At 45.7% G+C, this 15714-nt stretch overlaps 1 protein-coding gene across 2 annotated transcripts in view; it reads right to left on the bottom strand.

Annotated features, from left to right (window-relative positions):
- Positions 1-15714, bottom strand: part of PDCD6IP (programmed cell death 6 interacting protein) — a 322785-nt gene that overhangs the window by 53855 nt on the left and 253216 nt on the right. For both annotated transcript variants that reach the window (XM_069214865.1, XM_069214874.1), the window contains exon 17: positions 8481-8683. In XM_069214865.1, the coding sequence (XP_069070966.1) occupies positions 8481-8683 (203 nt within the window). The remainder of the gene's footprint in view (positions 1-8480; positions 8684-15714) is intronic.

The raw sequence follows: 15714 nt of genomic DNA, 5'->3' as shown, positions 1-15714 counted from the left end.
CAAACTGAGATTCTGGGCATAAGTCAGAGGTACACACACGGGTGGAAGGCATCCAGCCACTATTTGGACAGGGTGGACGCATCCACCATGCCAAGACGTTACGCCCCACTATAAAACTCTGAATTTGTCCCAGTGTAATTTTGAGACACCGGGGCACATTCGGCAGCGACTACACATTATCTGCTTTCCATTTGAGCAAAAACATGCAGGACGTGAAGGGCTCTTTCTAATTAAACACTCCATCTGGGCCCCTAAACAATGCCAAATTTAAGGGGCCATCAGGCCTCCTTTTGTTGGAGTTCCATTGGCTGGAAGATATCTGGAGCCTCAGAGATAGATGCAAGTGCAGTGGAGGGTAAACAAAGGCACACAGATTGTCTGCAATTTACACTACTTGAGAGAGACACTTCTGACTTTGTTCAGTACCTATAAATGAGAGCTATGCATGCACTGCAAAAAATATCAGATGTGCTGTTCTGTCCCAGAATTTACACAAAATAAAACTATTTAAATACTGCTATTTTGTATTTCTTTTACCGAGCTCTTTATCAAAACGCAGGGTGTCAGAGCACTTTAGATCATACATACTTATTATATGGACAATAAATCCTAAAGTTTTGTAGATCAATGTTTAGGATATGTTACATAAGACAGTGAGGGTTACAAGGTGTAGGGGTCGCATATCGTCCTTCGTAGCTCACTGCACTATATTAGAAGGATTATAATTTATGAACTGCAAGTAACAAAAGTACCTCTGCGTTAAAAGCAGTAACCCACCCGCCTATCTATGTAAAATAAAAATCTATCATTTGCATGATACATGATGACATTGTCCACCTCTGATGAGCTTTGCAGGAGACACATTAACCATCAATGCAACTTTGGGTCAAAACAGGCACTAGACAGAACACACATCTTTCCAGCAAATACGTTAACCACCAAACTTATTTTAAGTATTATTATGCCCTCCGATTTACTGGGAACCCAAAGATCTCTAAAGCAGGTGCCTTAACCCCAAAAGATATTTTACATTTTCGAACTTTGCAACCAAATAAATAGAACAGATTTACTGTCCTGTTTATCCTTGTTACCAAATTTTTGTGGCAGAGATTTTACAAAACAGCACAATAAGACACAGGGAAAGGGCAGGATTGTGCTGTATTCATCCAATACAGGGCATTCCTGTTCTTTCCCCAGCGCTGGCGCCCTTTTGGCAGCCTAGCACCAACACAGATACACTTTGCACTACGGTGCAAGTGTGCCTGCATTGCATGCCTAACTGTTTTTGTGCTAGAAGGGGCACCTTCCTGCACAAAAAAATCCTTGGAGACGTTTTCCTCTTTCTATTTGTGCTGCACCATGTAGCACACATAGAGGAAAAAACAAGGAGAAAAAATGAAAATGTCACTTACCCAGTGTACATCTGTTCGTGGCATCAGTCGCTGTAGATTCGCATGTTTTGCATAGCTCGCCATCTGGTGTTGGGTCGGAGTGTTACAAGTTGTTTTTCTTCGAAGAAGTCTTTCGAGTCACGGGACCGAGTGACTCCTCCTTTTGTCTCCATTGCGCATGGGCGTCGACTCCATCTTCGATTGTTTTTCCCCGCAGAGGGTGAGGTAGGAGTTGTATTGTAGTAATAGTGGCCATGCAATGGAGTGACTAAGTATGTACCTATTTAAGGTTAAAATAATATATATACAAATAGTTGAAGGTACCTTCCGAACTGCTACAGGCTCCCGGGGAGGCGGGTGGGCACATGCGAATCTACAGCGACTGATGCCACGAACAGATGTACACTGGGTAAGTGACATTTTCAGTTCGATGGCATCTGTCGCTGTAGATACGCATGTTTTGCATAGACTAGTAAGCAGTTATCTCCCCAAAGCGGTGGCTCAGCCTGTAGGAGTGGGAGTAGTCTGAAACAATGTTCTTAATACGGCTTGACCTACTGTGGCTTGTTGTGCGGATAACACGTCTACACAGTAGTGCTTGGTGAATGTGTGAGGCGTAGACCATGTGGCTGCCTTACATATTTCTTGCATTGGGATGTTTCCTAGAAAGGCCATGGTAGCACCTTTCTTTCTGGTTGAGTGTGCCCTTGGTGTAATGGGCAGTTGTCGTTTAGCTTTAAGGTAGCAGATTTGGATGCATTTAACTATCCATCTGGCTATACCTTGTTTTGATATTGGGTTTCCTGCATGAGGTTTTTGGAATGCAATAAATAGCTGTTTAGTTTTCCTAATGCTCTTTGTTCTGTCAATGTAATACATTAATGCTCTTTTGACATCTAAAGTATGTAGTGCCCTCTCAGCTACGGAATCTGGCTGTGGGAAGAACACTGGAAGTTTCACTGTTTGATTTAGATGGAACGGTGAAATAACTTTTGGTAGAAATTTAGGATTAGTCCTTAGGACGACCTTATTTTTGTGTAGTTGTATAAAAGGTTCTTGTATTGTAAACGCCTGAATCTCGCTTACTCTTCTTAGAGATGTAATGGCGATGAGAAATGCAACCTTCCATGTTAGGAACTGTATTTCGCAGGAGTGCATGGGTTCAAAAGGTGGACCCATAAGTCTAGTTAAGACAACATTTAGGTTCCATGAAGAAACAGGTGGTGTTCTTGGTGGAATAATTCTTTTAAGGCCCTCCATGAATGCTTTAATGACTGGTATCCTATATAGGGAAGTTGAATAGGTAGGCTGCAGGTATGCAGATATTGCTGCAAGGTGTATTTTAATGGAAGAGAAAGCTAGGTTAGATTTTTGTAAGTGAAGCAAGTAACCCACTACATGTTTTGGGGTTGCGTGTAATGGTTGGATTTGATTAATATGGCAGTAGCAAACAAACCTCTTCCATTTACTGGCATAGCAGTGCCTGGTGGATGGCCTTCTGGCTTGCTTTATGACTTCCATACATTCTTGGGTAAGTTGTAAGTGTCCGAATTCTAGGATTTCAGGAGCCAGATTGCTAGATTCAGCGATGCTGGATCTGGGTGTCTGATCGTTTGGTTGTGTTGTGTTAACAGATCCGGCCTGTTGGGCAGTTTGATGTGGGGTACTACTGATAGGTCTAGCAGCGTTGTGTACCAGGGTTGCCTTGCCCAAGTTGGTGCTATTAATATGAGTTTGAGTTTGTTTTGACTGAGTTTGTTTACCAGATAAGGAAGGAGAGGGAGAGGAGGAAAAGCGTAGGCAAATATCCCTGACCAGTTGATCCATAGGGCATTGCCGTGGGACTGCCTGTGTGGGTATCTGGATGCGAAGTTTTGGCATTTTGCGTTCTCTTTTGTCGCAAACAAGTCTATTTGAGGTGTTCCCCAGAGCGTGAAGTAAGTGTTCAGAATTTGGGGGTGAATTTCCCATTCGTGGACCTGTTGGTGATCTCGAGAGAGATTGTCTGCGAGTTGATTCTGAATTCCTGGGATAAATTGTGCTATTAGGCGAATTTGGTTGTGAATTGCCCAACGCCATATCTTTTGTGCCAGCAGGCTCAATTGCGTTGAGTGCGTCCCCCCTTGTTTGTTTAGATAATACATTGTTGTCATGTTGTCTGTTTTGACGAGAATGTATTTGTGAACTATTATTGGTTGAAAAGCCTTTAGTGCTTGAAAAACTGCTAGCAGTTCTAGGTGATTTATATGCAGTTTTGTTTGATGTACGTTCCATTGTCCTTGTATGCTGTGTTGATCGAGGTGTGCTCCCCACCCTGTCATGGAAGCATCTGTTGTTATTACGTATTGTGGCACTGGGTCTTGGAAAGGCCGCCCTTTGTTTAAATTTATATTGTTCCACCATAGAAGCGAGAGGTAAGTTTGGCGGTCTATTAACACCAGATCTGTAAGGTGACCCTGTGCTTGTGACCACTGTGATGCTAGGCACTGTTGTAAGGGCCTCATGTGCAGTCTTGCGTTTGGGACAATGGCTATGCATGAAGACATCATGCCTAGGAGTTGTAATATCATCTTTGCTTGTATTTTTTGTGTTGGATACATGCGTTGTATGATGTTGTTGAAATTTTGAATTCTTTGTGGGCTTGGAGTGGCTACTCCTATTGTTGTGTTTATTATGGCTCCTAGGTATTGTTGTACCTTGCGCGGCAGAATGTTGGATTTTGCGAAGTTGACTGTGAACCCTAGTTTGTAGAGGGTTTGTATGATTTGATTTGTGTGGTGTGAGCACGTTATTAACGAATGGGTCTTGATTAGCCAGTCATCTAGATACGGGAATACATGTATTTGCTGCCTTCTGATGTGTGCAGCGACTACTGCTAGACATTTGGTAAAGACTCTTGGTGCGGTTGTTAAACTGAAAGGCAGTACCTTGAATTGGTAGTGTATTCCTTTGAAAACAAACCTTAGGTATTTCCTGTGCGATGGATGTATTGGTATATGGAAATACGCATCTTTGAGGTCTAATGTTGTCATGTAGTCGTGTAGTTTCAGCAATGGTAACACTTCTTGTAGTGTGACCATGTGAAAGTGGTCTGATTTGATGTATGTGTTTAGTATTCTTAGGTCTAGGATTGGTCTTAGCGTTTTGTCCTTCTTTGGTATTAAGAAGTACAGTGAATAAACTCCTGTGTTTATTTGTGTGTTTGGTACTAACTCGATTCCGTTCTTTTGCAATAGTGCTTGAACTTCTATCTCCAGGAGCTCGGAATGATGTTTTGATACATTTTGTGCTCTTGGTGGTATGTTTGGAGGGAATTGTAGAAATTCTATGCAATAACCATTTTGGATAATTGCTAGAACCCAAGTGTCTGTAGTGATTTCCTCCCATGCTTTGTAATAATGACCTATTCTTCCCCCCACTGATGTTGTGTGGAGGGGGTGAGTGACATGTGAGTCACTGCTTAGTTGTAGGGGTTTTGGGGCTTTGAAATTTTCCCCTATTCCTAGGGAATTGCCCTCCTCTATATTGGCCCCGAAAGCCTCCCCTGTACTGTCCCTGGTAACTGGATGGTGTTGCCTGTGAGGTGCTGGCTTGTGTGGCCTGACCCCGAAACCCACCTCTAAAGGGTGTTTTGTGGAAGGTGCTGTAATTTCCTCTGCTCTGCGGGGAGTAGAGTGCGCCCATGGCTTTAGCAGTGTCCGTGTCCTTTTTAAGTTTCTCAATCGCCGTGTCCACTTCTGGACCGAACAGTTCTTTTTCGTTGAATGGCATATTGAGAACTGCCTGCTGAATCTCTGGTTTAAACCCAGACGTTCGTAGCCATGCATGCCTTCTGATGGTCACAGATGTATTTATTGTTCTTGCAGCTGTGTCTGCTGCGTCCATGGAGGAGCGTATCTGGTTGTTTGAAATGTTCTGTCCTTCTTCAACCACTTGCTTTGCCCTCTTTTGTAGGTCTTTGGGTAGATGTTCAATGAGATGTTGCATCTCATCCCAATGGGCTCTGTCATAGCGCGCAAGAAGTGCCTGTGAGTTAGCGATGCGCCACTGGTTTGCAGCTTGTGCTGCGACTCTCTTTCCAGCTGCATCGAACTTGCGGCTTTCCTTATCTGGGGGTGGTGCGTCCCCAGATGTGTGGGAGTTGGCCCTTTTCCTAGCTGCTCCTACAACGAGAGAATCTGGTGGCAGCTGCAAAGTTATGAAAATAGGGTCTGTAGGAGGCACTTTATACTTTTTTTCCACCCTTGGTGTGATTGCCCTACTTTTGACCGCCTCCTTAAAGATGTCTTTTGCGTGCCGAAGCATACCAGGGAGCATAGGCAGGCTTTGGTAGGAGCTGTGGGTGGCAGAGAGGGTGTTGAATAGAAAGTCATCCTCGACTTGTTCTGAGTGGAGGCTTACATTGTGGAATTGTGCTGCTCTAGCCACCACCTGAGAATATGCAGTACTGTCCTCTGGTGGTGATGGCTTTGTAGGGTATGCCTCCGGACTGTTATCTGACACAGGGGCGTCGTATAAGTCCCATGCGTCCTGATCCTGGTCACCTTGGCTCATGGTGGTGTGAGCCGGGGAATGTGATGGAGTTTGTGCTGGCGAGACGTGAATTATAGGTGGAGGAGAGGGTGGCGGAGTAACCCTTTTCACCATTTTTGTTTGTGGTGTTTGGTCAGTTTGAAATTCCAGTCTTCTCTTTCTCCTAATAGGGGGAAGGGTGCTTATCTTTCCTGTCCCCTGCTGTATAAAAATACGTTTCTGCGTATGGTCTACATCGGTGGATTGCAGGTCTTCCTCAAACCTATGCTTTCGCATTTGGGAGGTCATTGATTGCTCTTCGGTATAAGAGCCTGAAACTGAATCGGTTGCAGGTTGTTTCGGCACCGAAACCCTGTCTGCATCTTTTTTCGGCTCCGAGGTGGCTTTTTTCTTTTTCGGAGTCGAAACATCTCGGCGTCGATCTTCATCGGTGCCGCTGTCTCGGCGTCGAGCCGTGTCTACACCGCTATCTCGGTGTCGATGTATGTCTCCAGCACTTTCTCGGTCCCGATGGTCGGTCACCGAATTTATGGGTGGAGCCATGGCCTGGTGGCAGTGGCGTCCCCTGGGCCTTGACAATCTTCTTATGCGTGGTTTTCGACGTCTTACTCACGGTTCGTGGATCGTCGAATTCCTCGGAGTCCGATTCGTGTATCGAAAAGGTTTCTTCCTCTTCCTGTACCTCGAACTCTCGGTGCGCTGTCGGCGTGGACGCCATTTGAAGTCTTCTGGCTCGACGGTCTCGGAGTGTTTTTCGGGACCGGAACGCACGACAGGCCTCGCAAGTGTCTTCACTGTGCTCAGGTGACAGGCACAGGTTACAGACCAAGTGTTGGTCTGAATAGGGGTATTTTTTGTGGCATTTGGGACAGAAACGGAACGGGGTCCGTTCCATCGGCGTTCTTCTACACGCGGTTGGGCCGAGTAGGCCCCGACGGGGATCGAAAACTACCCCGAAGGGCTCCGGAGCTCTTCGATCTTCGATGCGGTGTTGATTCTAACTACGCCGATCCCGAACGCAACAATACCGACGAAAATCTTCCGAAATTTAGCTGTTTTTCCGTTCCGAAACTCGGAGCGACAGGAACACGTCCGAACCCGATGGCGGAAAAAAAAACAATCGAAGATGAAGTCGACGCCCATGCGCAATGGAGACAAAAGGAGGAGTCACTCGGTCCCGTGACTCGAAAGACTTCTTCGAAGAAAAACAACTTGTAACACTCCGACCCAACACCAGATGGCGAGCTATGCAAAACATGCGTATCTACAGCGACAGATGCCATCGAACACATATTTCTCCTCGTTATGCCCCTCCTACATGGTTGGTGTAAGATTTTGGCGCATTCACAGTTTTCCAAGTCTTCGTAAATCTGTGAATGTGTCAAAATCCATGACAGTAGGTGGGAACACCCACTGCAATGCCATGGAATGCCTACTCAGGGCAGAGAAAGACAATTTAGAGTTTTACGCTGCCTTACTCCGTATTTTTGAAGCTATTCAAAGCCACACAAAGTGGCTTTGAATGACTTCAAAAATATGACTTAGATGTTTGTGCCACACATGTACCATGTTGTGTGGTGCAAGCATGGAGCAACCCACTCATAAATATGCCCCAAAATGTATACGTTGAAGCACAGATTTTGACTCGGAGTTGCGTCACTTTTCTGGCAGATCTCAGATGCAAAATCTATTTTGGGATTTACAGTACCACACAAATCCCGGTTGCGTTGATTTGTTAAAAAGAAAAAAATGAATGCAAGGCACTACTGTGCATCAGGTAGGCTCTACATGTGCAGGCAGCTAAAGCAATTTCATCTACATGGAAATGTGCTGCATATGAACTATCCCGCCTGGCTGAGATAGTCTGTTCAGTCCTTGGGTAAAGGAAGCTCTATGTTGAAAAAGCAAACATTGTTTAGTGTGTACCTCACAAAAACATGAGTCTTCTGTCTAAATCAGTAGAGCTTGCATTTATACTTGAAAAGCGCTCAAATGTACTGATCTGATGTCACTTCTTATGTGTCACTTCCCGTGAAGTCATAGGTTGTGATGCCACTTTCTGTAATGTAGCTACTTGCAATGCCACGTGTTATGTTACGTGCCATGACGTCATATGCATTCTACCTACCTTGGTTAGTCCCCCCACTTTATTTTTTTTTTTTAGGACTTGTGCCCTGCTTAGATTGTTGACGGGCTGAACTAATCATTGTCCTCCTCTGATGCGAGACATTTACTGGTGTGTTCATTTTGATTGCACTGGGACTTAATGTGAAGTACAGGTGAGATTTATTCAAGTTATACTGGACCAAAGAGCCTGATAAACATGATTAAAATTAGATTGGAAAATGGATTCTACTTTGACAGAGGGGGGACGCATATCTAGGACAGTTATGAAGAAGCTACATAGCTATCACTTCGAATACCACAACGATGGAGAGAATAGAAAAGTTTTAAATAGCACAGAAAAAAATTAAGCATAGATATATAGTATAAAGTAGGGTTCACATGCACGATAATAGTTATAATGCGATCAAAAAAAAAGAGTTTCCAGTTTACCCTGGGTATCCTTGATAGGTTGGGTAAGGAGGCCCCTGGGCCTGTGTAGGCGCAGCAGTAGTGCCAGCCGCAGGCATTGTAGGCACTGCTGCGGATGCAGGTGCAGCGTGAACTCCTGGAATCGGATGCTGCGAAGCAGCAGGAGCTCCTGATGGAGGAATCGATGGAGGTGGGGGGCGCGCAGGTGGCTGTGGCTTAGGCTGCTGAAAAACAATACGCACGGCCATAAATTAAAACCAAGTAACGTAACATACATACAGTGTTAAAAAACAAATAAAAAAACATACACGAGCATCTAGATTCAAAACAAGGGAAAACTAAAGTCAATTTAACAATTTAATTAAGTTACATAAACTAAAGAAAACGTATGCTCCTGGTAACATTACAACACAACGTAGGCAACAGCAGCAAGACGTAGAGGCCAGGATGGTTTCAATGTGTGAAATGTTAATAAACAAAAACCGAGCCAAAATCAGAGCGGTATCACTGCTGTAGCATACACAAGGTGAAAAGAGTGCACATCTACATAGGCGTCGGGTTACTGCGACCAGTACGTGTCAGCCCGCAGCAGTAATTCAAGCAAGGCATGCCTCTGCACTTAGAACCGGAAATTCATAAGCAGGGGCCCGAAGAGCTGAGGGAGGGCTGGGAGCCCCTTTCAGCCGAGGCTCTTGCTCACTGTTGGGAGGCGCAGTGTGCCTTAAAAAGGTCTTGCGTCCGTTAGCATTTCCACATCACATACGCGCGAAGGCTGAGAACTGGACTCAACAACAGCGTTGTCACTTTTAAAATCAAATAGTCTCAAAACGTACTAATTTAAAATACACTTCTTCAACTGTACTGACAAAGTTACTTGACGTGTGTTTTAAAATTGTGTCACTTTATGTCACTTATAACCTAAGCTACCCCCTTCATGTGTGAAAATGATATATGCCTTTATAATGTACAAACTAACTTTTAAAAGTTGCTTCGCATTTCGAAGTGAGATAAACTATTTGTGTCTGTATTTTTTTAAACAATTTATTGGCAATTTTTAGCGGGAAACAAAGATGAAACCTAGTTAGCGTCATCATATACGGTATGCATATTCTCAGTGCAAGAAGTAACAAGCAGGGCATATATGTATTGGACAACTTACATCAGTGCTTTAAATGGAAAAATAGAAGTGCAGGTACTCTGTGCCAGAGTACCTGCTTGTTTCTGAGAAGTGCCGGTACTCTCCAATTAAAAGTATTACGTTTTTCTTGAGATGTGCCGGTACTCTCCCTCTCAAAATAAAAAAGTGCCGGTACTCAGTACCGGAGAGTACCGGCCCATTTAAAGCACTGATTTAGGTTTTGCATGTTCACGGCAGTGCTTGCAACATATTAATTCCTACCAGTGTGCTGTAAAAGCGTCATCAGTCGTAACTTTTATGAAAACGAAAGAATACTAATCCGCCCTCCCATCGCCCCATCCAGTTGTCGCCCAAGTGATAGGATACAGATGTGTTCTTGTATTGCCAACGTCTATCATTAAACAATGGGCGGATAAAGTGCTTGTGGGAGGGCTGCTCGGGCCAGTGCCTAAAGTGGCACATAGCATATCGACCGGTTGGGCGTTTTATCAGTCCAGGGAAGTGTATGCTACCTACAGACACTGTCATCAGATCCAATAATAGAGTTGCAAGGCCTTCGTGGTGCAAATTCTCAGCCCGGATAAGGTCGTTCAGTAACCCCTCCCATGCGCAGGCCATTTCAATCGGGGTACTGTCATGTTTGGCATCTCTCATCAGGGTCATGCCGTCATATTCCGCCCAACGTGTTAAGTCAGTACATCATCTCACTAAATGCGTTCCCCCCGCATTCTTCTAGTCAATGGTAATTCGTCTCTTGGCTAAAATCAGCGCAAGGTCTATACATTTGGTAGTCAACTTGCATTTGGCTGGGCTAAGAAAAAAAGGCCCAAATGGCAACCTCTATGTTGCAGTCAGTGATTTCATTAGAAAATGTCATGACGTCTGCCCAGAAGCCAGTAACGTGCAGGCAGTCCCATAGCATATGTAACAGCCCAACAGCCCCCTCACCACATCTAGGGCACGCAGCCTGGGTAGTATTGAAATATTTGTTAATTTTGCCCAGTGTGACATATGCGCCCTGTGTTGGTAGAAGAAATTAACTTTAAATGGGCATTCCGCGATACCGGGGGTATTAGTGAGGACCTGTGTCCATTCTACATCTGATATGGGGGTACCAATGTCAGCTGTCTATTAGTCCTGCATCTTGCAAAGGGTTGATCACATCCTCCTGCACTGCGTTATAGAAGGCCATAATAGCTTTTTTGTTTGCCCAAGGTTGTACACAGAATGTGACATCTCTTATGTGTTGTGGGTTCAGCAGGGCCATCGCCCCATTTCCTACAGCATACCGCTGAAAGAGTCACATAAAGCAAGAACTGTCCTGCTGGCAAGAGGTACACGATTTGCAAGTCCTCAAAAGACTGCAGTTGCCCACCAGCATATAAATCACCCGTTCTCTCATTTCCTAGCACCGTCCAATCCATCAGTTGCGGTCGGCCCCTGCATGTAAAAGAATCAAAATCCAACCGAGGGGCAACTCAGGTGAGTAGGTGATTACAATCTTAGGTTTTTGTAGTACGGTATCCAGCCGTGTGTGGCCACATACTGCAGGCTCACAGATCCAAATCTGAAATTCCTGGGTTTTGGGATCAGCTTGGACAACGACTGAGGGGTTGATGCGTCTGCTCTTGCCTTTGGCCCTCCCATATTTCTGGCTGCTATCCAGCGTGTCACCCACCGCATTTGAGCCACTGATATGATTCGAAAATTGGGGGCGTAAGGCCTCCATCAAGGTTAAGGCGCTGGAGTTTTGCAAGTGCCACTTTACTTCGGCCCCTATTCCAAATCATATCTATCAACAGTGTATTCAGTTCTGTAAATTTACTTCCGGGTATGACTATGGGAAGGGTACCAAAGAAATACAACACTGTGTAAGGGCACTATTTTGGCCACTGCAATTCTACACATCACCGAAAGGGGGAGCGGCTTCCAAAATCCCATCCCTGATCGGAGAGCTGCGATCGCTCTTCCAACATTGCCCTCCAGGATATCGAGTTAGGGTTGATTTCTACAGAGTTTTACCCCTATATAGAGAATCTAGGTTTGTTCCCACCTAGACCACTCAGCGTCCACAACATTCTCTCCCATGGGTCGTAAAGGGAAGACGTAGGTCTTTTGTTAATTCACATATCTCCCCAACAGAGCCCCAAAGTCATCCAGGAGACGTGAGGCTTTGTCAGTGTCGGTTCATTTACCAGTGAGAAAAAGCAGCATGTCATCCATGTACAATGCCATGTGATGCATCTCCCTGAGGACAGATCAAATACAGTATAATGTGAGTCCTGTTGAGCTTTGGATGCTAATGGTGCCACTGCAATGGCAAAGATCAGGGGGGCTGTGGGGATGCTAGTAGGAGTGCCGTTACTCTTTGGATTTTTAAGGATTTTTTTTTATTCTGGTATAAAAACTATCTGGTCTGCGTGGATAACGCCTTGTATACATACCAGGAGTCGTGGCCAGTATTCTGGCAAAGGTTTTGTAGTCAACATTAACATCGACAAATGCTGTGATATTGTGTGTCCGACATCTTGGTTTGATAAGGGGGACGATCAACACCTCCCTTGTAGTCAGTGGCAGGGAACTAGTGTCTCTCGCCAACTTATACACCTCAAGGAGCCAGGGCGTCAATAAATCGCTGTACTTAGCATAAAACAAAACCAGGAGCCCGTCAGAGTCGGGTACTTTACCTAGGCCAAGGGGGCAAAAACAGCTATAATTTCTTCACTGTTTATGTCTGCCCTCAGCTTCTCCTCTCCAACTCTACGTCTGGGGATATTCTAACAGATCTGCTAGCCAGGCCAACAGAGATTCCAACTTATTGTGTTCTGCATGTACTACCGAAAATAAAAACAGCGGAGCCTTTCCTCTAGCTCTGCTAGTTTTTCTTGTGCATCCAAGAGCAGTGGGTGCCGGGTAGGGTTCTCGTGCCTATCTTGTTCTAGTTGTCTAAGAGGTCCTGTGCTAGGACCTCAAGAACCAGAATTTTGTGGACCACACCCTTGAGTGCTATGCACGGCGCGCTGATCACAACTTTGAAGGCCTCCCATTATATTAAAACAGAGAAAGTTGTATATGCATTCTTGGTGAAATATTAACAGATTCCATCCTCTATCATGTGATGAAAAGCTGGGTCATCTAGATTTTCACTTATTGAGACCCCAAGTCGGGATACTAGACGGGGTCAGTACCCAACCCAACGTTAGGTCATATATGTTTATAGCTAAATAGTCGGGGTTGCACTGGTGGTGTGCAAAGACAGTTATCCAAACGTACATCTAAGTCATGTAGAGAGGCATGAAAGGAGTTGTCTCTGACGTTCTGATGACCCAGTCTTCATGTGTCCAGCAGCGCCCAGTGACTCTGCTACACACACAGAATCGTTCTGCTAACTGCAGCACAGGGGAGTCCCCCAGTGGGTGCTATGCTTGATCTAGTAAGGGTTAAGCAATACCATTAAAGTCACCTCCAAGGAGAACAGAGTGAGGTATGAGAGTGACCAGTACCACGGATAATCTATCAAAGACTCAAGCTAGGTCAGTGTTGGGTGCATTCAAGTCAACAAGTGTGATATCCTTGTCTCCTAGATACCCGCTAATTACCACATATACACCCTCTCCATCAGTCTTCACATCTAAGGTCTGGAAGATTAGACCTGGTCTCACCCAAGAACCCCTTTAGCAAAGGTAGAATATGTTGTGTAATAAAGCTCTACCCACCACCTCTTATGGTAGGCAGCACCTTCAAGTGCGGTCAAATGGGTTTCCTGGAGCAGGGCAATATGGACTCCCCTTCGTTTCAGGTAGGCCTGGACTTTACATCTCTTTCGCATGATGTTGAGCCCCGGGACATTTTACGTTATCGATTTATAACCAAACATAGAGCATAGGAACAGTCAGGTCTGGCATCAGTGGTCCCCAAACAAGCACCCATCAAGAAGACAGTATTGCAATATAAACAGGCAGTATGCTACTTGATCGCGGCAGGTGCTTCCCACCCCCAATCCCAGAACTGAGACAATGACCCCCCCATCCAAACTAAATAGAACAACAAACTACTTGTGACTAGATTACACAAAGAACTCTGGATGGGTATAGCCCAGCTTCACGAAGGGAGATCCTGGGGTCCCAGCAACACAGCCTGACAGTAGCAGAAGAACAATATACCTTATGTATAGGTTTCTCAACCCAATGGTATCCTCACCTTGCAACAGTGCCTGGTAGGAACATTGCCCACCCTCCCCCATCCCAAGGGGGTAATACCATGGTAGAGTAGCCTCAGAAGGGCCATTTTAGCCCATGTAGTCCACTGATGTCGGTTTTAATCCACAGCAATTCAGTTCCTGGGGATGCATCTAATGTTGAATCCAAGCTTTTCCAACCTCACTGCAAAGACCTTGAACACCCTGCCTCTCTACCTTAGGCAATCTCCGTCACTGCCCCAATTCAGGAAGGACCTCAAGACCTGGCTCTTCGACTGAACCACAGCTCCCAGTCAGATCAGCAGCCCCTCAAACCTGCATTCAGTGTCTTCCGCTTCTGATTCAAAGTCTCTCCATCACATCAGCCACGCTGCATTTGAGGGATCAAACTGTCTGTTTCCTCAACATTGCGTTCAGTGCTGGTGCCCCTCTCTAATAATTTGTGCTGGTATTCGCAGAGGATACTCAAGTCTGCCACCACATCATCCATTTTTTGTTCAAATGCTTCAGTGGATTCCTTGATGGCGGGAAGGATGGAGTTGAATGTGGCTCTGGAAGGTTTAGTGAGAGCGTGAGTAATCCCCTCCTCCATGTCACTGATAGAGTGGGATAATTGTGCTGCCTCCTCTTCTGCCCCCTGAAGCTTTGTGTGTCTCACCATAGTCACCCAGGGTCATGCAGTGTCAGGTGAGTGGGCATAAGGTTGCCTGGAGATCCGCAGGCCAACATCGTACAAACCAACAGGGCACTCTACACAAAAGTGAACATCCAGGTCCCAGTTTAATGAGGGGGAGACCCCTCGGAAGGTCTGTCACTTCTTCAAATGTTCAGCAGGCGGGGGAGAGCCCATACATCCAAGGGGGCCCAGTACATCAATCAGAGCTGATTGAGAATGCCCACCTCCTGGGGCAGTGCTCTCACAGGAACCACAGCCACCTCCACTGTTGTGGGCCCCAGTGGCCAGGTGCTCAGGAATCCGTATAATCAGACTCTGGGCCTTTTTCCAGGATAAACCGACTCTAAAACTGTTGAATCAGGACTACGTAACTCTTCTAGGTTTACTCCATCGCTGGGATGATTCCCCCCATGAGATACTCACTTTTGAACAGGCTGTTCTGAAGGAGGTAGAAGAGTCCAACCTCTCAACACCCTTCTACACCAAGTCAAACAAGGAACTGGGGGCAGTTAAGACATTGCCCAATGATCTGACAATCATCCTAAAGCCAGCAGACAAGGAAGGCCCCAGTGTGGTAACAGCCACCTCAGACTACAACAAAGAGAGCCTGCGACAAACTGCGGACAGCAGTTATTACCACCCTATCAACACAAACCCCGAGAGACTCTCCACCAAGATTCACACATTGGTCATGACAGTCGAAACCCAAGGGTGGGTAACGAAGAATGAGGTCGAGTTCCTGGTCAACCCATCTCCTAAGACACCATACTTCTACATTCTGCCAAAAATACATAAAGGGGTAACCCTTCCACCTGGTAGACCTATAGTGCCGGGGACTGGTTCCCACGTGGAACCACTATCTAAGTTATGCAACCATTTCCGTCAACTGCTTGTGACCAAAACGCCATCCTTTCTCAAGGGTACAAGGGATGTCCTGAACCTCATCTGAGAAGCCACTTATAGGGGTGTGGTTTGATCATGCAGCAAGATGGTTGCTCTTTAGGTAGGCTCTGCTGGCCGAACACCACATTCGCAATAATCAGCCTCAAAGCGCCCACCTGATTCACCCACACATATTGCATAGACCAATCAACTATGCAGAGCTCTCAATTTTAAAATTTGGACTGGATCGGCTGCCTGGAAGCCGCCCTGTGGGCTGCTGGCTTTACTGCCTCGCGGTGGGACCGGTGGTCGCCCGCTGTTGGATGTGGAGCGGCCCAGTGAAGGAACTACCAAATAACGG

This window comes from Pleurodeles waltl, chromosome 2_1 (assembly GCF_031143425.1).
Source record: "Pleurodeles waltl isolate 20211129_DDA chromosome 2_1, aPleWal1.hap1.20221129, whole genome shotgun sequence".
NCBI lineage: Eukaryota > Metazoa > Chordata > Amphibia > Caudata > Salamandridae > Pleurodeles > Pleurodeles waltl.
Note: the sequence above shows the minus strand (reverse complement) of the source record. Positions and strands in the feature narration are given on the sequence as shown.